This window comes from Molossus molossus, unplaced genomic scaffold (genome assembly GCF_014108415.1).
Source record: "Molossus molossus isolate mMolMol1 unplaced genomic scaffold, mMolMol1.p scaffold_m16_p_1, whole genome shotgun sequence".
Lineage (NCBI taxonomy): Eukaryota > Metazoa > Chordata > Mammalia > Chiroptera > Molossidae > Molossus > Molossus molossus.
In genome coordinates, this window is record NW_023425344.1 from 196,077,105 (window position 1) to 196,101,230 (window position 24,126).

Here is a 24,126-nt window from a genome sequence, read left to right on the forward strand (position 1 = left end):
GGAATTGGTTAATTTTTAAGTGTATAATACATCCATACAATAAAGTATTTACTCATTAAAATGATGCAGATACAGTATCACTGTATTGTTAAGAAAAATAGATTACAAAAGTGTGCATGTTATGCCTTTAGCCACATGCGTAGGAAGATGTCCTGTAGGCTATATCCCGAAATCCTAACACTGCAGACGGCTGTTCTCGTGTTTCCACTGCTGGTTCAGAACTGGCATCCCTGGGTCTGTCTGCCAAGTCAGCTACTACTCTTCTATCTGCTTTCCAGCGCCAAACTTTTCTTCTTATCTTTTCTCCAATATTCCTTGTCCTTGTCAGATTATACTTTCTTTCTCCAATCGCTGTGATTTGGGTGGAGATTTTGGGAAGCAGAGGCTAACAAATTTTGTTCAACCCTCCATTTGTACCTATCATCTCATTGCTTTTTATAGGAGAGAACAGACACTCTGCAGAGCCTATCAATAATAAAATATAAAATTTTCTACTGAAAATAGTGCATACATGTATATATATCTAAGACACACAATATAGCGGTACAGAACACAAGGGCTCACTTGTATACAGCCAAACCTCAGTTTTCAAATGTTTCCCATCTGAACAATTCGCTTCTCAAGCCAACAGCCCTTTCATGCTACCTGCATGATCGGTCGCTTTTCTCAGGCGACAAACAATGGAGAGAATGTGAGAGCATGAGGCAGTTTACCACTAAACCTCATGTTGTTAATATCTCAGGAAATTGTGTTGTGAATATTTGTTTTTTGCTTTTGTTGTTGCTTATTATTAAATTTTCTTTTCTTTCTTTATCTTCACCTGAGGATAGTTTTCTATTTACTATCTTCAGATGGAGTGGGAAGAAGGAAAAAAGAGAAACATCAATGTGAGAGGGACACATAGACTGGCTGCCTCCCACACAACCCTGACCAGGGCTGGGGATGAACCACAACTGAGGTACGTGCCCTTGATCTGAATCGAACCCGTGACTCATTGATCCGCAGGCTGATGCTTTAACCACTGAGCCAAACCAGCCGGGGCTAAATTTTCATTTTTTACTATACATTTCATTTCCTTTTTGTTAAATCTTCATTTACATTTCATGTCCTTTTTATTTTTAAAGTATTTATTTACAGATTAAACAGTACATTAGGCATGTTCTGTGTATAAGAAAGGTTAATACAGCAATCATTTTTGGGATCTGGAATGGATTAATTCAATTTACATGATTTCTAATGGGAAAAAATGCTTCGGTTTTCAAACAGCCTTCCAGAATGAATTAGGTTCGAGAACTGAGGTTCCACTATACCAATAATACAAAGGGTTGGATACAAAAACAATAATGGCAAAACTAAACTGGTAATAAATGGAAAAAGAGATTCAAATAGACGTTTCTTGTGATCAAGGACATGAAACCAGAAATGCTGAAACTGAAGCTGAGCTCTGTGGGGCAAACTGATCACCTATCTAGTTACTTAGAAGTCAAACATGCTTTTCAGGAAACTCATTTCCCACAATTTTAGTGACTTCTCTATGAACTGTTTCTGGTAGCTGCTTAGAACTATGCTCAACTTACTCTCTAAATCTAGATAATGAACATTTCTCATACTACTGAAGATGGGCTGTCCAGTTTTATAATGCATCTACTACAGTGACTCTCTTAGACTTTCAATTAAAGGGATTAACCAAAAAAAAACATATATACATAACACAGACACAGACAACAGTGTGATGACAGCCAGAGGGAAATGGGGTGCAAGGTAGGTGGAAGGGGCAAAGGGAGGGAAATGGGGACGGAAAGAGGCTTTGCTTGGGGCAATGAGAGCATGAGCAGGTGATGCAGTGAGCAGATGGTGTTTTACTGAGTTGTACACTTGAAACCTGTATGGTTTTGCAAACCAATGTCAACCCAATAAATACAATTTAAAAAAAGAAATATTTAACAAGAAATTAAAAGCCTTGTCAAGCACAAGCACCCACAACTGCACAGCTGCCAAGGGCACTAATCCCATTTTTGGAGAAATAATCATCATTAGGTCTTAAAATGTACAGACCATGGGAACAGATGTAAGAACTTAAGAGGAGTAGTTTGCTCAACTGGGAGAAATCCTCAGTTTTCACTAATCTGTGAATATGACAAAAATGAAGTGTTGAAAACACCTCAGAAAACAAAACTGATCAGACAGAGTTGTCTTTCCCTTAAAGTAGTCCTTCACCACCCTGGCTGGCTTGGCTCAGGGTTAGAGTATCAGCTCCACACCAAAGAGTCGTGGGATTGATTCTGGTCAAGGGCACATATCTTGGTTGTGGTTCTGTCCCTGGTCGTGCAGGAGGCAACCAGTCAATATGTCTGTCTCACACTGACGTTTCTCTCTCTCTTTTTCCCACTCACTCTATCTGAAGATAAATGAATCCTCGGGTGAGGATTAAAAAAGAGAAGTCCTTCGCCAAACTATATGATATTGCCTAATACTATGAGGATCACTAAATCCAGAAACTGATAACCAATTTTACTGCTGATTTTGTTTGTAAGTTGTTGCCTAAATTTAGAAAACTGAAAAAAATTCTAAACAAAATCTAAGCATCCAATTGTAAGCAAAAATAACAAATTTGCAGTCATCTGAATTAATCAGTATTGATGGTTTCATGAACAGAATTAAACATAACATACATCTTAATGTATCTAAATTAAACAAAAAAGTATGGCATGGCACGTTTATTCACTTAACAAATACTACTTACTAACAACTATAGCTGGCCTCAATTTTTTAAAAAAGAAAAAGAATTGGGGACAGATTATACTATGCAGGGCACCATTCTGGGTTCATATAGTGGAACCTCGGTTCTCAAACTTAATTTGTCCTGGAAGGCTGTTCAAGAAGCTATTTATTTAAAATCAAATCATTGCCCTGGCCGGGTTGGCTCAGCGGTTAGAGCGTTCGTCTGCGGTCAGGAGAGACCCGGTTCGGTTCCCGCTAAGGGCACGTACCTCGGTTGCAGTTTGTCCCCGGCCCTGGTTGGTCATGCGGGTGGCAGCCACTCGATGTGTCCCTTTCACATCGATGTTTCTCTCTCTCTCTCTCTTCCTCTCTCTCCCTCCCACTCTATCTGTACAAAAAATGGAAAAATGTCCTCGGGTGAGGATAAAAAAAATAAAAATAAAATAAAATCATTTGTTCCCATTAGAAATAATGTAAATTGAATTAATTCGTTCCAGACCTCCAAATGATTGTTTTAACCTTTCTTATATACAGTCTAATGTACTGCTTAATCTATAAACAAACACTTCCTTTCTTAAATTCATTGTGCGCGCGTTCCAGCTGTCTTTCAGGTCGGCAGGCAGCATCTTCACTTTTCCATTATCACTGCTTCCGAGATGTTATCACTGCGAACTGCTTTCTGTTAATCCAAATCAACAGTTTTTCTACCTCTTTAACTGCCTGTGATCATTGTTTCTTTCACACTCTTAAATACATTAGCACTCTTGATGGCCTCTTCATATTTTAAAATTGTGCTAATCATCCACTTTGCTAGCAACAAAAGCAAATTCAAAACACACACACACACACACACACACAAATATTCACAGCACAATTCCCTAAGATGTTAACAATGCAAAGTATAGCTATAAACTGACTCAGACTGGTACATTCTCTCCTTTGGTTGTGGCCTGAGAGACAATTTCTGTCATGCTGATGTATCAGCATGAAAAGGTCGTCAGGTCGAGAACTGAAATTTTGTGCCACAACGGAGACACTTTTTCCGTGAACTTGATCAAGAATCAAATTCTTCAAGATGGGAGACATTCAAGAACTGAGGTTTGACTATAATTATTTTTCTAGGTAAGACTGAAATGTCAAGTCTCTCCTTATTTGCTATGAATTTGACAAAGGAAAAAGATACTCAGAATTTTAAAATATTAAACTAGACTCTTAAAATAAATGAGATACTTAGCATTCAAAACTTTGCAAAATACATATATAGTAGGTCCTCAAATAACATTGTTCAGTTCAACATTTTGCTATAACTTTGATGAGATGTTGTAGGATCTTATCTCTTGTTTATATAAATCAGCCTATGGTAAAATTGGTTTCATTATACATTGTTTTGCTTTAAGTCACAGAACCTATGGACCAAGTTAAGTGAGGACTTACTGTCAATAAGACCAGGTCCCAAAATGTCAGCTCTTCCACCAAGACAAACACTTTTAAACACAAATGAATAATGACTGAGCCTAGTTAAGTGTTTTTAAAATGTGCAGATACAGAGATATCTAATCATACTTTTTTTTATATGGACTCCTAACTAGGAATAAAGATTATCTGCACTTATATGGAAAGAGACAACCCCCTTTCTACTTAACAATCTCTTTCATTTATTAAGAAAAAGTTGCCTCGTGGGAAGCATCTTTTGGTAGTTCTCGGAGTTCAAGAGAATGGAATCTTCAATTTGATTTCATCAAGTCTATTTATTAATGCATTTCAAGTTTCAAAAAACCTTACATCTTTGCACAATACTTTATTTTTTTGCAATTTTTAGTAAAAATTTCCAAAGTGAACAAAAAGATACTGTATAAAACACAGTGGACATTAAACTGACAGTAGTATTAGATCTCATTTATCTTGATCCTTTTGTTTTACCACATCTTGATTTGCCGTGGAGAGTTCAGTGCACGTATCTCTTTTCAGAAAACATTTAACTTAGACTCAAAATAAAATAGGGCAGTGTATACCTGCCAAAACCTTACCACAGGATAACATTACAAGCAAAAAATGTACATGTTCCAAAGTCTGCCACACTCAAGAAGTTACTAAGAACTCTTGCAGAATAAAAGTCACCATTTTAGAAATGCAAACCCACTTCCAAACCTTTGCACAGTCCAAAAACAAAGGCATTTAAATGATTTAAAAGCAATTACATACATATCTACCTACTTGTGTTTAGAATTATTTATAATCTATCTGGGGGTTTCATGTACAAAATTTGTCTCTAAATCATGTACAAAAAGCTGTATTTTGAAAAAAGTCACCACATACTATACAAGTTTACAAGGAAGAGATCCCATTATTTTCTCTAGCATTTTTGGCCTTGCTGGCTTGCGTCACATTATGAGAATGATTGTGTAAACCTTATACTCTTAAGAAAAAAAGGAAAAAAAGAAGCCAAAACACAAATGTTTTCAACTTTCCCTAAACTTGCCTCCTACATGAAGCCAGGAAAATCATAGCTATTTATGTCTAATTTAAGTAATGTAGTTGGAAAACAGAAGCAATAAATATGTCACAAGCTTAAAATATTCTTGTAATGCCCCCTTCCAGTCTGCATAGCAATAAGCCTGTTAATACATTAAATGCTTTTGCTTTCTTTCTTTAAAAAGCCAATTATTTACATGTGTTTAAAAAATAAATTTGGAATGGGACATTGTGCTGTTTCACCTCCTTTGTTGTTAAAATATTTTAGTGGGAAAAAAAAGTCAGAAGGCCTATCAACAGTTTTAACTACTAGTTGAGCAAATCACTCTTCTTTAGTGGTTACCAATGATCAGTGATAATATGCTAAAAAAACTGTTCAAACATTTTGATAAAATAAAGACACAGCTTTTCTTTTCCATATCAGACAAAAACCAAAAACATAATTAGCATACTTTAGATATATGGAAACATAAAAATGAGAGGTTACAAATAAAAAGAATCATTTCACTGACGTAATTTCTACTGAAGCATGAAAAAAATGTCACCTATCAATTCAAAAATGGAATTGAATTAACTGAAATAAGCAGAAATCAGACACTTACATAAAGAACTAACTCTGAAGTAGTATGCTGCATATGTCCAGTTTGCACAACACTTAACTGTGTTCTTCAGGGTAGTCACTCATGTGCTCTTAGCAGCCATTTGATAAAGACAAAATGAGTATCAGAACCAACTCCATCATAAGAAAAAGGTAAATTAATTCTCATTTCAAAACTGCCTGTGTAAAGCATTACAGAATCCTGGACCACTGAATACCACCATTCTCTGTTATCCTGAGTATGTCAATTAAACAGTAATTTTTCATTAAGAGCGGAAAAATTTTATAATACAAAGAAACATCCATATTGCAATTTCTGTTTACAATTGCACACAGAAGTACAGTGTACGTAAGAAATACATGTCTGCATATAACAAGGTATGTACATTGGCAAGTGATGTCTCCAATGTTGAGGTGGTCAAGCCTCCTAGCCTTGATTGGCAGTTGAAAAAAATATATATATATATATTTCAATTTGTGATAAAAGTTGATAGAGAGCCAAGTTTGCCTGCAAGTGAAGAAAATGCAGCAACGAAGAACAGGGAACACAGGGCACATAATAATATTCTAAGACTTTTGTGCCATTAGGTTAAAAATATCTGTCCATAAGAAAATCGGGTTCATTTTCCACCCCCCACCCCCAAATTGGAATTTTCAGGCTTTAAATTTTAAGTAATTCCACCTGGTCTGAGGACATGATCTCTTGCCATTTTTTTCTTCGACTGTTATTTGTGAGGGTTTTGTTTGGGGATGATTTAATAGGTGTCTCTTTGGAGTGAAGTTTTCCCATTGTAGGCACTAGGAAGAACCAAGGCAAAAGCTGCAGTTAACGTCTCATATGTCCCATTTGATAACTCTCCCGGGGCCTCTGACGCTGGGGTTGTTGAATGGGCTGTGGAGGTCTCCTCCTCTTTAAAGTGCCTGCGAGTCACAAACAAAAGACAGATTTACCGTAAGCTTTATACTCTTTAAAAACAAAGCTGCCATGTCAATGAGGAAGGTTCTAGATTGGTGGTATCCAACAGAAATATAATACAAGCCATATATGTAATTTAAATTTTTCAGTAGCTGTAATAAATAGTAAAAAAATAAATAAATGGAGTATTTTTTTTATTTCACTTAATCCAATATAGCCAAAATATTATTTCAAGATGTAATAGACAAAATAATGAAATATTTCATTCTTTTTTATACATTAAACCTTCAAAGTCTGATATGTATTTTACATTTACACACATCTCAACTAGCTACTCTCAAATGTGCAACAGCCACAACTTACTAAACTAATATGGACTCTGAGGACAAGATCTATGACAAAGAAATTACTGAGTGTCTTTGAGTAAATGACTTAACCTCTCTGCAACTCAAATGCCTTGTCTATAAAACAGGGATAACTAACTCATATAGTCTATTTGCGAGGATGATATGATAATTCATGTAAAAACGCTTAACACTTTGTGTGAGGGTTCAATAAATGGTGGCTAGGGGTTTGTTTTAAGTTTTAAAGGTGGAATTTGCTTCAAGTTCAAGAATTGTTTCCATGATGAAAATATAATCAGTAACGCATCTAAAAAGTGTCATGAGGTCCTTGGAAATTCCTAAGAAACTGGTATAAATTCCAGAGAGCTAAACATTAAAATTTATGTAAAGCAATGATAAAAAGTCAAATTTCCTGATTCTCACGAAGATACTATCCCAGCATGAATATATTGAGCTCTCTTGCCCCAAGTAAATGCAAGAAAACAACTAAGGGAAAATGGGGACAAATGTAAGAAACCCCTACTTTTAATCTGTTTTCTGTAGGGTAGTGGACTTGGCCTGAGACAAGAAGCTTCATGAGAAATCTGGGAGGGAGAAGAGGCAACCACATTGTATAGTTCAGGTTCTCCTCTGCCACTGCCTTGGGACAGTGTCCACCCCAACTCTAGTAAACTGAGTGCTGATCCAGGAGTCCTGAGGGCAGTATAGAAGCCACAAATACCTTGGGGAAGGTGAGGGAGAAATAGAGGGGAACTAAATAATCTGGAGCAGTTGTTCCCTACCCTTTTCTTCTGTAAATCCCTGGAGCTCATCTAAATCCTCCCTATGCTGTGTCTTCCTGAGGTAAAGGGGGAAGACCTAACCTTAGGAGTTATTTTCAGAGATGACGAATAGTTATTAGGTGACTAAAAGCCTCCACCCTAAGACTCTCCCATGGATTCTGTTTCCCCATAAGCATCATCTCTAGGGAAAATGAGCTTATGTGCCAGAAAATATATGATGCACATGAACATTAAAAACACTAACAGAAGCATAGCTATTAAAATACAAGGACCAATCATTTAAAACAAAAATGGAAGATTTTAGAATATAAAAATGAAAACAAGAAAATAAGTACCAAGCGAAAACAAAACTTTCTAGGTCTGTATGTTTCTAGACACTCAGGGTAGATTAACATTAAATTGCCAGCCATTAGCTACATTGGATTGATTTAAAAAAAAAAAAAAAACACTTAAAAATCAACTAAATAATTCATCCAGCAATCCCATTCTCAAGAAGAAAGTACTATAAAATCAGTTACTAAAGACTCATTTATAATTTAATTCTACCTGCTGAATGGTTCTGTGTTATAAATATACATACCTTCTTCAAATTATCTTACCTGGAAGAGGTTTAGGAGGAGGCAACTTTGGATTACTACTTGGAGTATGAACACTGCATATCTTAATAAATCCAGCCATTAACATGATCAGGGCAATTCCCATAAGCATTACTGCCCACCAATTATCCTAGAAAAAAAAAGATTTTTCTACTGAAAAAACTACAAAATATTTTACAATATTTTATATTATATAAAATACAGATTAGAATATATTTTAATTTTTAAAGAACATTTGTTCGTTGGGAGTTGTATACATATCATATATAAGAACATACATCTTATTTTTTAAGTATAAAAATGTATAAAGAAGAAAATAAAAATCACACATTACTTCACTTCCTAGGAAACCACTCAATCTTATTTTCCTGTCAGTCTCTTTTCTAGATAACTATGTCATACACATGGATAAACACAAAACTGGGGTCATCCTGCATACAGTTTTATATGGTATTTTTCCACATTATTAAATATTATCTGGTTTAAATATTTCCCCCTTTTTGGCCTATTACTCATATAGACCATGTTTTGTTTGAGTTTATACTCTCCATTTTAAATTCTACTACTGAGTCCAGCCGGTATGGCTCACTGGTTGAGCATCGACCCATGCACTAAGAGGTTGCTGGTTTGATTCCCGGTCAGGGCACATGCCCAGGTTCTGGGCCCGATCCCCAGTGGGGGGCATGCAGGAGACAGTGAGTCAATGTTCTCTCTCATCAATGTTTCTATCTCTCTGTCCCTCTCCCTTCCTCTGTCTCTCTAATATATGAATAAAGAAAGAAAGAAAGAAAAAATTCTACTACTGAGCCCTGGCCGGTTTTGCTCAGTGGTTAGAGCATCGGCCTGTGGTCCAGAGAGACCTGGGTTCGGTTCCCACTAAGGGCATGTACCTTGGTTGCAGTGTGTCCCCAGGCCTGGTTGGGTTGTGTGGATGGCAGCCACTCGATCTGTCCCTTTCCCGTCGATGTTTCTCCCTATCTCTCTCCCCCTCCCTCCCACTCTATCTGAACAAAAAGTGGAAAAATGTCAAGTGAGGATAAAAAAAAAGTTACAAAATAAATAAATAAATTCTACTACTGAACAGAATTGTATACTTCAATTTTTTTCTAATCATCAAAGTTAAGACTAAAATTCTACCTTTTCTGAGACCCCCCTTTTCCTGTTACTCTACTTCATTTGCAATTTGAGACCCAGTCTACCGTTGTGAAATTATTTTTATATGCTATATCTTAATTTTTATTCTATTATACAGATATATCATAGTATATTGTGTATATTCACTTATTTAAAGGTTAATGGTCTTTTTAATATGAAAAGTGGAGAATATACATATTCTAGAAGCAGGCAAACTTTACCCAGTCTAAAAAGGGACTAAAAATGTTTACTTCTAACTTAAATCATATTAAACAAATCAATCAGCTAAAGAAACAAACAAAAAAACACATTCAAGCCCTGGCCGGTTTGGCTCAGCGGTTAGAGCGTCCGCCTGAGGTCCGGAGAGGGCCGGGTTCGGTTCCCGCTAAGGGCATGTACCTGGGTTGCAGTTTGTCCCCGGCCCTGGTTGGTCGTGCGGGTGGCAGCCACTCGATGTGTCCCTTTCACATCGATGTTTCCCTCTCTCTCTCTCTCCCACTCTGTCTGTACAAAGAATGGAAAAATGTCCTCGGATGAGGATAAAAAAAAAGAAAAAAAACACATTCAAAATTTGGTATAATTTATAGAAAAATTATTGTTTCCAGTCTTAATAAATTATGTCTACTTTGCAATTCAAAATATTCAAATTGTAACATAGCATGTATAAAAGAGTCACAACTTTAAAACTATGAACCTTCACAATGGCTTAACACAGATTGTTATAATACATACATAAGTTGCTTATTACAAATAAAAATCTCATTTAAGAAGATTTTTTTATGTCTTATAACAAATAGCCTATACCATTTTCTTTATCCAGCAGTGACAACATAATTAAAGTAACAGAAACTAAAATAAAAATGCATGTTGTGGAAAAATATCCCAGGTCACTTTTCCATATGTGCATAAAGCCTTACACACACACACACACACACACACACACACACCCCCACCCCTTCTGTATTTAATTTTGAAGGAATTTCAAACTTATAGACAAGTTGAAAGTATAATACAAAGAACTTTTAAAACTGAAACCATCTGAGAGTACATTGTTAGCATGCTCTGTTATACCCGAACAGCTTAGCATATAGCTTCTACAACATTAGGGTGTTTTCCTAGACAACCACAACACAATCATCAATCAGGAAATTAGCACTGATACACTACTACCATTTAGTTCTCAGACCCCACTTAAGTTTTGCCATTTGTCCCAATACCATCCAATTCAGAATTACATGTTGCATTTAGCTGCCATGTTTCTTTAGTTTCCTGCAATCTGGGAAAAATTCCAGTCCTTCCTTGGTTTATATAATCTTGACATTTTGAAAGAGTATAGGCTAGTTATTTTGTATCACAATGTCCTTCAATCTGGATTTCTCAGATGTTTCCTTATGATTCGATTCAGGTTATACATCTTTGGTAAGAAAATCATAGAAGGGCCTGGCTGTTGTGGCTCAGTGGATTGAGCATCATCCCATGGAATAAAAGGTCCCAGTTCAATTCCCGGTCAGGGCACATGCCTGAGTTGTGGCCTCCACCCCCAGTAGGGTTGTATGGGAGGCAACCAGTGGATGTGTCTCGCTCACGTCAATGTTTATCTCCCTCCCTTCTACGCGCTATAGAAATCAATGAAAAAAATATCCTCGGGTAAGGATTAACAAAAATCAAAAAGTTCTAGGTTCATCTTGTTCTTTCCCTGTACCAGCCCTGGCATCAGCCATTTCTCCACCAAGCCCTGGATCCTTTTAGAACTGCAACTCCCCCCACCCCAACTCCACCAGCACACTACACAGATACCCTCCCACAGCATTTGTACTCTGACATCCCAAGCCAGCTCCCCCCTGAACAGGGCACCCTTCCCACCCTGCTTGGGCTCTAACACCCCATATACTGGTCTTCTTCCCTTTCCATCACTGCCCCATTCTGGTCAGGCTCCAATACCCTGCTCTATGCCATTATAGCCTCCCCATCTGGCACCCTGCTTGGCCTCATTTAATGGTTTTAGAACTGAACTGTCAAAGAAAAGAGAGTAAGGCCTAATGCAATTCAGCCTTACTGCTGAAAGATTTGGTTTTTTAAGAGAAGCTACAAATGTGAATTTCTATGTGAAAACTATTTTTAAATGCTAGCAACGCATTCAAATTTTCTAAAAACAATATATACACCATTCAAGACATATTTACACAGTTGAATCTGGCTTGAAAACCATAGTTTACAATCTACTTTTCAGAGCCATTTCTTGTATCTTACTGAGACTGCCAAATAGTTTTCTAAAATTTTCTTCGGATTTCTATAGAAAATAATGTTCAGAGAACTGTTCTCCCTGTGAGTCTTTAGGATAGTATTCCGTTTCCCCATTATATAAATTTCTATAGTCTCCTGTTGTTTTGTTTTATTTATACTCCAAATAGTAAACCCACTATTTATCAGAAGGCAGGACATTAAGGCCTGCCCTCCATCTGTCAAGTGCTGGCTGAGTGCTCTCTTCACCTCTGCCCACTGTCACATGAAGAACTATAAGCACAGCTTCTGTCCTTTTAAATACGTCATTTAATGAAGCAGGACTTTCTTCTACCTCCACTGTTTAGATTTCTGACACTCTGACCTAGTAAAATAAAGAACCAAAATTACCAGTTTGTACTGCTGTATGTGTTCTTCCTTCCTTATATCAGTGATTCTAAACCCTGGCTGCACATTACAATCACCTGAAAAGTTTAAAACTCAGGCACCAAGACCAAATTGCAGACCTAAATGGGGTAGGGGTGAGATCCTAACATCAGTAATTTTGTTAAAGCTGCCAGATGATTCCATTATGCAGCCAAAACTGAGTTACTAGTCTTTACCAGGGGTCAGCAAACCTTTCTATAAAGGGCCAAACAATAAATGTTTGTGGCCGATGTGGTCTCTGTCACAACTTATCATTGTTGCCACTGTAGTGAAAAAGCAGCCGTAGCTAACAGGTGAACAAATGAGTAGGGATGTATTCCTTTAAAACATTACAGTTAGCCATCCTTAACCATGGGTTTCCCATCTGTGGATTCAATCAATTGCAGCTCAAAAACAGTACTATTTTCAACCTATGGATGCAGAGAGTCAACTGTATGCACTGTTCTATGCCATTTTAAATAAGGAATTTGAGTCCTGACCAGTTTAGCTCAGTAGTTAGAGCATCGACCTGCGATTCAAAGAATCACGGGTTCAATTCCCAGTCAAGGGCACATACTTCAAGGACCTGGGTGCCACATTTTAGTGAATATCTGTTGATCTGAATTGAGACTAGGTCCTTTTGACTTCTGTTTTCTACAAAGTTATAACCATTATTAAATCCGGGCCTTGTCTCTCCAGTCTGCTTGTCTTACTGCCATATTTCTTGAATCTTTTTAAAAAGACTGTATATAGGTACAGAAAAACTAGTATCAGAGCTATCAAAACCACAATTTTTGTGGATAATCTAAAAACAATAACTGAGCTGTTAGAAGTGTTTCAAAAAAAATCAGTATTTGAAATATTTGGTGTATAATTTGCACTCATTAAATGTTTGTTGAATAAATGATAGCTCTCTTTTCTTTCAGACTCTGACAAGTGGACAAGTCATGCGTGATCTTTTCTTTTGAGACAGAACACATATTTTACATTCATTAACTTGGTTGTTATTCTTTCCCCTTTGAGATAACAGTGTTCTTAGCCTTCCTCCAAATATTTTAAGGTAACTATATATCTCAAAAGCCCAAAGCTTGAGGTGTTTTAATGACAATGGTAGCTTTTCAGAGTTTAGTGTCTGGGAAAATGAAACATCATGAATAGAAGATAGCAAGAAAAAATAAACAAAACAATGGTATATTTGAGTGTTAGTAAGTATGGCCACCTTTGGTAGAAGGAATAGTTTAATGCTCTCTTTAAAAAAGAATTATTAGAGAGTGTATTAAATGCTAAATTACACGTCTTCTCTTTTATATATAGTACTATAAAATTAGGGGAAAGAATACCAACCAAGTTAATAGATGTAAAATATGTGTTCTATCTCAAAAGACAAGAATGATTTGTCCAATTGTCAGAGTCTGAATGAAAAGAGAGCTATCATTTATTCAACAAACATTTAATGAGTGTAAATTATACACCAAGCTCTTATCTTTTATAGATACAGGGCTATGGGAAACTTAAGAGACAAAGAGAAGCCATGGCCAGTTTGGCTCAGAGGTTAGAGCAATGGCCTGTGAACCAAAGAGTCCCGGGTTCGAGTCTGGTCAAGGGCACACATCTTGGTTGCAGTACAATCCCCAGCCCTGGTTGGGGTCATGCAGAAGGCAACCAATCAATGTGTCTCTCTCACATCAATGTTTCTCTCCCCATCCCCCCTTCCCTCCTATTCTATCTGGAAAAATATCCTCAGGTGAGGATTAAAAAAAGAGAGAGAGAGAGAGACAAAGAGAAAACATTCAAATATTTATTTATTTATTTTATATCTTCACCTAGGACTTTTTTTTTGCATTTATCTTGCGAAATAGAGCGGGAGGGAGAGAAGGATGAAGAGAAAAACATTGATGTGAGAGAGACACACCGAGTGGTTGCCACCCACACGGCCCCAACCGGGGCTGGGGACAAACTGCAACCGAGGTACGTGCCCTTAGCAGGAACCAAACCTGGGACTCTCTGGTCCTCAGGCCGACGCTCTAACCGCTGAGCCAAACCAGCCAGGGCTCAAGCGTTTATTTATCAGTCTAATTTGTTATGTACCAATTATAATAGTTTTTTATTTAATACTAATCTAAATAAACAAAAAGGACCTATAAGATAACAAAATGATAACACAGGTATCACCCAAAAAAACTGTGAGGGAAAAAGAGTAAAACATGTAGTCAAGTCACTTTAGACAAAATAATCTTTACTGTTTCTAAAGATCCCCAGAAAAAGTCAACCATATATTTTCAGTGAATGTTCCAATATTTAACTCTCCCTCACAGCAAACACACTCTAGGCTTCCTATGGGTCACAAAAGCATGTGGGCCCACAATTCCTTGTGGTGATATTGATTGTGCCATCCTGAAGGGGGCAGAGAGCTTCCTTTCTATCCTTCAGAAGAAACTATAATCTGGACTTGGACTAAGTGTTCTATTCAACACCCCATGTGCCACTTCTCACACCAGTCTGCCAAGAGGAAAGCAACTGGGTACTAATCTTTTAGTTACTTAAGCTCTGCCTGGGCTGGCATGATAAAATGCCACTGAGAGAAACCTAAAAACATTAGAGTCTCAAAGTGCATATGCACAATTTTTATTCTTTTCTATATAAATAATGACATTTAAGAAATCTGCTTCCTTCATCTAGCAAATGTATACTGAATCCTTACTATATGCCAAGCCCTGTGACAATATGGCATCTTTGTTGTTCAAGTTTCATTAAGTGACAGCTATGTGGCCTATTCCACTAGGCAATGAAGGACTTTAGAGAACCACAGCCATCTTCCATTTTCAAGGTATTAGAATGATAAGGTAGAAATTTTCTGTTACAAGTTTTTTTAAAAGGAGCTGTTACATAGCAGAGATTGAAAAAAAATGGTTCCCAAACTTTAACACGCACTATCACCTACTGGCTCAGTGGGTCCAGGGTGGGCTTAACAATTTGCACTTCTATCAAGTTCCCAGGTGATGCTAATGATGCTGGTCAGGGGACTATAGTTTGAACCTACTGCACTAGGTCAGGGGTTGGCAAACATTTCCTATAAAAGGCCAGACATATATTTTAGGCTCTGTGGGACCATACAGTCTCTGATGCAATTACTCAAAGTGCAAAAGCAGCCATAGACAATATGTAACAAAATGGGTGTGCCCATGTTCCAATAAATCATCATTTATGGACAATGAAATCTGAATTTCATGTATTTTTCAAAAGCACGTTAATTTGATATCTTTTGGTTTTTTATAACTATTTAAAACCAGAAACCATTCTTAGCTTGTGAGCCATACAAAAACAGGTGGTGTGCTGGATTTGGCTCAGGAGCCATAATTTGCCAACTCCATTCTAGATGAATGGTTAGTTCTCAATCCTGGCTCCTCATCAGAAATACTTAAGCCCCATCCCAAGAGATTCTATGTTAATGGTTTTAAGCCCTAAGATGATTCTCATGTACAACCAGGAATGAGAACTACTGCTCTTAATGTTCCCCCAACTGACTTCTAAGGATATTTAGGGTTTAATAAGCCTTATATCAATAAAGATTTCTGGGGTCAAGTAAGTTTTAAAATAAAGTTAAAAATTTTTTTTTACTGCAGGATTTGTCACAATATGCTCACAAATCTGTAAGAGGGGACTATAGTATGTGATATTTTCCAGATTTATTTGACCACTAAACCCATAGATCTAGTGTTCTATGAAGTACTTGGGAAAGAAACACTTCTCTAAATCTTTCATAAAGAATACCAGATATTTAATACTTAAATTCATATATGTACAGCAAAATATGAGCAGAAATTAATTGAAAAATGAGAAATACAGTTGGTTATTGTCAAAACAAAAAATTTAGCTCTGGCCGGTTTGGCTCAGCGGTTAGAGCGTCGGCCTGCGGTCCTGAGAGACCCGGGTTCGGTTCCCGCTAAGGGCACGTACTTCGGTTGCAGTTTGTCCGCGGCCCTGGTCAGTCGTGCGGGTGGCAGCCACTCGATGTGTCCCTTTCACGTCGATGTTTCTCTCTCTCTCTCTGTTCCTCTCTCTCCCTCCCACTCTACCTGAACAAAAAAAATGGGAAAATGTCCTCGGGTGAGGATAAAAAAAAAAAAAAAAAAAATTTAAAAGTCAAGCTCCTGTAAATCTGAACAAATAAAAAATTCAAAAAGCCACAAAATAACAGACAAGTCTTTAAAAAGAAAGGGGAAAATATAATGATCAATTGGACCAAAAAATCAAAATCAAAGACGGTTTCTACAAGGTCAAACCTAACACTAAAGATGTAGAAAATATTAACACATCAGTAACTCTGGAAGAAACTAAAAAAAGAATTGTCAATGCCCTAAAACCCCCATTTAAAGAAAAGGAGATAATGATACAGGGTCTCAATAGATTTACTGGTAAATACTCTCAAACTTTTCGAGAACTTAATAAATCCAAAGGATTTTAGCATTATCTACTGGCCAGATAGATACACAGTAGGCACTCAACAGAGTAAACATATTTTTGAGAAATACATTCAAAACAATGTCAAAAACAACTTTATTCTAGAAAAGAAAAGTCTTTGTATCACATCATTTCCATGGTACCAGTAGCAGTCAGTAACTCATGCCCTGAAGCATTGAACTGCTAAGGTTCTTCCTCCTCAACCCTACATGAGGAGAAAAGATACAACAGTATATAACTAAAAAGAAACAACAGTATATAACTAAAAAGAAACAAAAAGCTACCAGGGACCACTGAAAAGAAAAGTCAGTGAAACTAACCCCTTATTTCGTTCAAACCAGAGTATCCCAGTAACCTATATGACTAATTAAAAGGACACTTTCCTGACATGATGAAAGACCAAAGCACAAGCTATTAATGTAGCTAAATAAACTCTACCACGTAAGTGAACTCTGCAGATAATACAAATGAGACAAATAACTTCTAGGGAACTGTATGTTTGTTATCTTACTATTTGATGTGGTTAATGGCCACAAATGCAGCAACAGCCTAATGGTACCCTTCAGGCAGTATGGGTCACACTATCCAAAAGCGTGGCATGTGTATATCAACAGTGATATAAAATAACAGCATTCTACATTCAAAGACAACTTATACAAACCAATAAGTGCCTAATGAGTTCCGGAGCACAAGAAAAGACTTCATATTACTAATTCATTGTAAGCAACACTTCACTAAATCCTCAATTCTAAAATATGAAAAAAAGGTTTTATAAATAGTTTAAATAAAAAGATCATTTCTATTAAATATTTTAATATGAATCAATGAGCTATTGCAAGTCTAAATAAAATTGAGTCAAGATTAGAGAAAGACAATGAAGGGAAAAAATACTCTTTTTAGATGACATGACAGCCTATTTAGAAAACCTAAAATATCTGGCACAACATATACTCAGTGCAACATAACTCTGAGATCACCATTATCAGATTTATTTTCAGAACATATTGTCCTCTATAGTAGACAAGTATAGCAGACCACACCTTATTCTTAATAGAGATAATCTGAAAAAAGAAATGGATCTGAGTTGAAAATAGGTAAGTACAGGGCCAAGAAAGGTAAGTTAATTAAAGTCATAGAACTGACAAAGGCCAGAAGGATGATCTGAATCCTTGTATAATTAATTCCCAAGCCTGTACTTGTTCCACCTCACCGTAGTGTCACAAGGCACCTTTAGTTTAAAGATAGTTTCTGAACACCTACTTTGCACCAAGCACAGAAATATAAAAATGAGTAATATACCATGTTTTAAAGAGACCTAAGTTAAATCAATTGCCTAATTATTTGCTTTAAAACCTACGTCTCCTAAATCCAACTTCAATGATCCTCCCACCACAGTCACTACATATCTAAAAACCATATATTCTAACATGCAAAGTATTACTCTTCCTATGTGTAATAAATACCATTTAATTGTTATTGTAGAAGGTTATTCTAAGAGCACCAAAAAGTGACAATTCACACAATTTTATGGTGTGCTTTTGAGGCATCCTCAGTCCTAGACACACACAAAAAAGGTGAGAAAAAACTGGGGGAGGAGGAAAGCAGAAGAGCTGAGTTCTAAGTCAATTTCCAAAGCAAACTAATTCAGTTTGGGTATAGCACATTCTCAAATACATCACTTGTAAGCTTCCTACTTATATTTTAATGTAATCACTTAGAAACATGAATATTTGAGTGACTTAAGATAGTCATTCTCAGCAATCTTCTAAATATTTCAGGTAATTTAACATCTGTATAACTTGGAGAAATGTGGGCTTAAAAATAATACAGTTCAGTGGATTTATGTTGGAATGAACATCCATAATCATTAACAAATCTGCAAAAGGCTCTGTATCTGATCTTACCCCGTTCAACATTCCTATCACGGACAAGATGAAGACCCAGAAATTATATTGAAACATCAGAAAAAACCTTCAGAAAATCACCAATTTCTTTTTCATCTCTCCTGTTCAGCAAAGTAGAACCCGCAGCTGGCTATCTGTCATATTGAGACAAGGGAGAAGTATAAAAAGCAAGCAGGGCTTTCCAAAACAACTCGAGGAAAAACTCCCATGAAAATGTCCTAATCATATGGACCAAAGGAGGAAGTAACCCATCCAGGACACAAACTAGGGAGCAGAGTAAACCAGAGTGACTCCCATCACCTACCAACCAATGAACAATACACATGTGGAGATTCTGATCACATTACAAGAAATTAATACCCAGGGATATTTAAACTTTAAAAGTCATTTTTGAAATAAAGTAATTCCAGTATAAACAGAAAAGTGATTTTCTCATTAACACTGGTGACCTCTGACCAAGTAAAATTATGATCAAAACATTTTAAGGTAAGTTTTCTTTATAAATAAAAACTATACTTACCACAATCCATTCAGCAATGTTTTCATAGAGTTCTGGACTAAAAATTGCTTTCTTAAGCCTAGCTAAAGGACCATCAGCATCTACTAATCTGCACCGCATGAAAACATCACAGTAGCCTCTAAAATCATTGCAAGGGGATCCAGGTTGCAGAGTGATGGTTTGACCCATAAAATGCTTGCTCCACTGTACAGACCCTGTACTGGCACAAGTTGATAGGTCCACTGCAAAAGAAGTGCCAAATATAAGTTGAAGATCAGATTTCCTAGTGGGCTTGTTGGGGAAAAAGGGAGGAAAGGAAGAAACTGCCTAAAATCATTATCATGACACGTTACATAGACTTTCATTAGTTAGGCTAGATAAAACCACTGGTAATTCACCTTAAATGTTACAATGTAAGTAAACAACCAGCAACTCTTCTCTTAATGCCTACAATGGCTTTAAAATCTTCTAACAGTGTTTATATTAAATATAGCCATAAAGCTAGCAGGTTTTTGTCTAGTTTACCATTTTAAAAATACTGTAGGGATCTAATACTAGAAACACAATGCTATACTACATTTAAAGTTTTTCTCAAGAGGATCAGTTTAGCTGAAAATTATCTGTGCAAAGTGTATGTCAAAGTTTAACACTTGAAATATAGAAGAAAATAAGGTTTTGAAACAAATTTTATACTCTTCTAGTATTTTTAAAAGCCTTACTCTTCTTCATACAGCAGACATGGCACAATTCCTTATCATCTTTGCTATCAGAACTGGCACAGGTACACTCCTCCAAGCCATATTTCTCACAGATAGAACCTGCACATTGCTGAAAGAAAAAACAGAAGATCAATTATTTAATCTCTATATAGTGAAGCCTACTATCCACAATAATATGCAGATATAAGCCTCCAATGCTAAAATAATTAAGTAGAAATACAAGCTGTGGGGGAGGGGTGGAAGCATAGATTAGTATCAGAAATTAATATAAACACATTTGAAAAAGAGTAAGTGCAAATAACACAGTACATCTTTTACAGAAATGGCAACTTAAAAAAAATCTTTACAAAGCTAAAACAGAAAAAGAGAGTAGATGAGTATCAATTTTATGTTAGTTATTATGGCTCTTTTATAAGAAGAGAAAAATGAAATTTCCCTCATGTAGAAGAAAATGATCATTTAGCCAAGAAAGCTTCAAAGGCTTCACATTCTTTAATTTAGGCTATTAAAAAGATATTAATTTATAAAACTTAAAAGCAGTACAAAATCACAAGACTAGTTATATAACTATTTTTCTCTAGAGAATATCGAACACACTCAGTGGAAAGATGAAAGTCAAGTCAGTAACTAACAGAATGCCACCAGCCATATAATACATCATGGCTTTGTGGGGAAATAGGAATGTTACTGAAACAGGGATCGAGATTAATTTTTTTTTAATTGTTTTTTTTTTTATCTTCACCCGAGGACATTTTTTTTGCATTTATCTTCAGATACAGTGAGAGGAAGAGAGGGAGGAAGAGAGAGAGAGAGACATAGATGTGAGAGACACGTCGACTGGCTGCCACCCACATGACCTCAACCAGGGTGGGGACAAATGAGGTACATGCCCATACCCTTAGCAGGAACTGAAGCCAGGACTTTCTGGTCCACGGGCCGACGCTCTAACCGCTGAGCCAAACCAGCCAGGGCGAGATTAATTACTTTAAATATGCAGCTTTAAGCATTAACAACTATTCTGAAAAAGTAGGTTTTATAAAACTAAATTAAAAGTATATAAATCAAATGCTTACCCCATTAATGCATACTTGTGTATGTCTATTACAGTCTGTAAAGTTTGGTTTAGGGTCAGATGCTGGGCAGAGAGCTGTAATGCCATTACATATTCCTTCTTTTGCACAGTCTGAATCATCCCGACACTTTTCAGTTTTTGCCTTGAATGTACACTGTGCTGTACAACAGGGACCTTGACTTGGACTAGAAGAAACATTAAATGATTAAAGAAAATCACTAGGATATTTCTTATATATACAGATGTGGTCTTAATTTTTAAATCATAAATATTGTCCTTTAAATTGTATGTTACTGACATACAATTTCAAATATTGGGATAAGAGGCTACTAAATTTAAACATTCTAGTAAGTGTAGAAAAGAAATTGTCTTATTTTTATAAGCAAGGCATTCTTAGTCTATTTGTTGTAAGTAAAAGGCTATAATAGAAAATGGATTTAGTGTTAGGCAAGTTATATCACTGTTTTTCATAGTTACATCATTCATTAATCAATTTATCAATTTGCTCATATTTATATGCTAAAATCAAACTAGGATAAACAGACCAGTCATTTAAAAAGAATCACACAAATAATATTCTATTGCTTATATCAATTACTACCCAAAGTAATTTGACAGGTGAAATAATTATATGATACTAAGTCATAAGAGTGTATAAAATCCATATTACTTAAATATTTAAAATTGAGATTCTAAAAATATGAACTATAGTCACACTTTTAAAGATAAGAACTAAATAACATGTATTTCATTGAGCATCCTTTGCATGTCCTTTTTTAACACCCACCACACAAATTACAATTACAAGCAGATCAATCTGCTAACAACAGTGTACTAATCAATGCTACAGAGTAGAAATAAATAAAATATATTGTAGAAAGAAACAAAACAACAAATAAAGTTCAAGTTTCAAAACCATATGCATCTCTTAATCTGTTTTAAATTTGTCATAAATGCCTTTAGGTGACTTTATAGGAACATAAACATAACTGGAATTAGCAAGGCACCTGCACTGTTTTCCAGGCCTTAGCTTGCATTTTCTCCCCTCTGGCTGGTTTGCATCATAGCAGCACTCATCTTTACACTGGTCGCTATAGCCACAATCACATTCTTCACCTTGCTCTACCATTCCATTTCCACAAATAGGTTGGCCAGACTCTGAGGAAAATAAACAAGACAAAGTAAGCAGTACATGTACACATTAATTTGATTTTGGAAATTAGGAGACCTAATTCTAACACTGGCTCAGTCACTAACTGGCAATGTGGCCTGGGCAATTCGCTTCCCCTGTTTTGGGCCTCAGTTTCCTCATCTATATAGTAAGGGGAATTGACCTAATTGGTCTCCTCTCAGGTCCCTTCTAAAAGTGGTAACATTCTATTTAGGCCATATCACACTGAGCTTTACTGAACAATGACAGCACTATTTATATTGTACAAATACAAATTAAGTTAGTGGTTTATGAACCAAAAAAAATTAAACAACTTTTTTAGAGAGAAAATTTCACATCTACATAGCAGTAGTAATAAAATAAGTACAATGAACTCCTATTTACCACTCAGCTTTAACAACTATCAAAAATACATTACGAACAACTCCACCTAACATATTCATGTTTTGTAAATATTCCAGGATGAATCTTAGAGATAAGTTTTCTCTTTTTTAAATCTAATCATAATACCATTATCGCATCTGACAAAATTAATCATATGCTTAATAGCATCCGACTGCCAATCCTTGTTCAGTTTTCAACTGTCTCTCTATAATTGGTTTATCTGAACCAAGTTCTGCAAAAGGTTCCTCCAAACCTTCTCCTTATGGTTGACATGTGTCTTAGGTTATTTAAATATATAACAGATTCACTCATTTTATTTTTACATGCTTTATTATCCTGTGAAATTTCCCACATTCTAATTGGCTGATTGTATCTTAGTCCATAGGTAATTATTTTTAAATTTACATTAGTTTTGCTCCTCAACTAGACCAAGCTCCTTAAGGGAAGATTGGGTCAAATATTTTGGTTCATTAAAGTCAGACTGCCTGATCTAAGCATAGTGAATAATTTTAGAGAAAATGTTAGGCTCTCTTTTAAAGTTATTTGATTTTGTCAGTCAGGTTTAAAATTAGAACAAGAATGTTACCCTTTGTAAGATCATAAAAATCACAAAACTTCAGTATCTGTAGAAAAATGATATTAATCAAATGTCTTCGTTTTACAGAAAATAAAACCTGTAGGAAAATGATATTAATCAAATGTCTTCGTTTTACAGAAAATAAAACTAACTTCTAGAGAGTTTGTGACTTGCAGGAAACCATATACCCCAGTATGGGCAAAAGACTAAACCCAAACCTCCCAGACCTAAAATCTGGTGTTCTTTTCTTTCTATACTAAATCAATGTGGAAAACAATTGTAGTACAGTTTTCAAATGGAGACTGAATAAGTAGAAGGGACTACATCTCAAATGCAGAAACTCAAAACAGAGATGGCTGAATCAAAAAGATTTTAGGAAGCCTAACTTTATATTTAGAAAGTTCGTTGTTATCTTTAACCACATAAAATACTAAAGCCCTATCCCTCTTCCCCTTTATACCTTTGCTTTTATTATATAAAACTAGATGCATGCCCTGGCCAGTTTGGCTCAGTGGTTGAGCATCGGCCTGTGGACCAGAGAGTCTCGGGTTCGGTTCCCGCTAGGGGCATGTACCACAAAAAAAACAAAAACAAAACCTAGATGCATGCACTGCACATATAAAATAAGCAAAAAATAACAATTTTTCTAAAGTCTAGTAATAATCACTTTCTAATCCATGTGACATGGAATTAAAGAGAAAGGGAGAATGATAAAGTCAGAAAACCTTTGATGCAATACTTTCTGCACATTAATTTACATCTCATATAGAAATATTACTTTAATCGGCGAATTGCTAACAGTTTAAACACAGAAAAGGAGCTTACATGCAAAAATTATAATAGGTACATATTTTGTTTTAAGAAACTAGTTTCTTTCCCATGATACTTACAAAGCAATATGCTCATTTTTTAAACCTCAACTTCAACCAGAAAGTGTATTGTGAAAACCCAGTTTACAAATGAAGAATTTATGCAGCACATTTAGAAGCTTTAGTCCTGGCCGGTTTGGCTCAGTGGTTAAAGCGTTGGCCTGTGGTCCAGAGAGAAGCTTTAGAAAAACTACACTGATAACAACAATAACAAAAATGACATCAGTGTAATTTTAATCTACCCTAAAAAAACCAAAAAGA

The 24,126-nt window shown here is 36.0% G+C and overlaps 1 protein-coding gene across 6 annotated transcripts in view; it reads right to left on the bottom strand.

Moving 5' to 3' along the window:
• Positions 1 to 5,671: 5,671 nt before the first annotated feature.
• ADAM10 (ADAM metallopeptidase domain 10) overlaps positions 5,672 to 24,126 on the bottom strand; it is a 142,532-nt gene continuing 124,077 nt past the window's right edge. For 2 of the 6 annotated variants that reach the window (XM_036271261.1, XM_036271249.1), the window contains 6 exons: positions 21,872 to 22,022; positions 20,866 to 21,049; positions 19,793 to 19,901; positions 19,095 to 19,315; positions 8,433 to 8,559; positions 5,676 to 6,712 (listed from right to left, as the gene is read on the bottom strand). In XM_036271261.1, the coding sequence (XP_036127154.1) occupies positions 6,618 to 6,712; positions 8,433 to 8,559; positions 19,095 to 19,315; positions 19,793 to 19,901; positions 20,866 to 21,049; positions 21,872 to 22,022 (887 nt within the window). In that variant the 3' untranslated portion in view covers positions 5,676 to 6,617. Of the gene's footprint in view, positions 6,713 to 8,432; positions 8,560 to 18,651; positions 18,709 to 19,094; positions 19,316 to 19,792; positions 19,902 to 20,865; positions 21,050 to 21,871; positions 22,023 to 24,126 lie in introns of those variants that run through there. The other 4 variants (XR_004960629.1, XM_036271289.1, XM_036271271.1 and 1 more) reach the window with 4 other exon arrangements.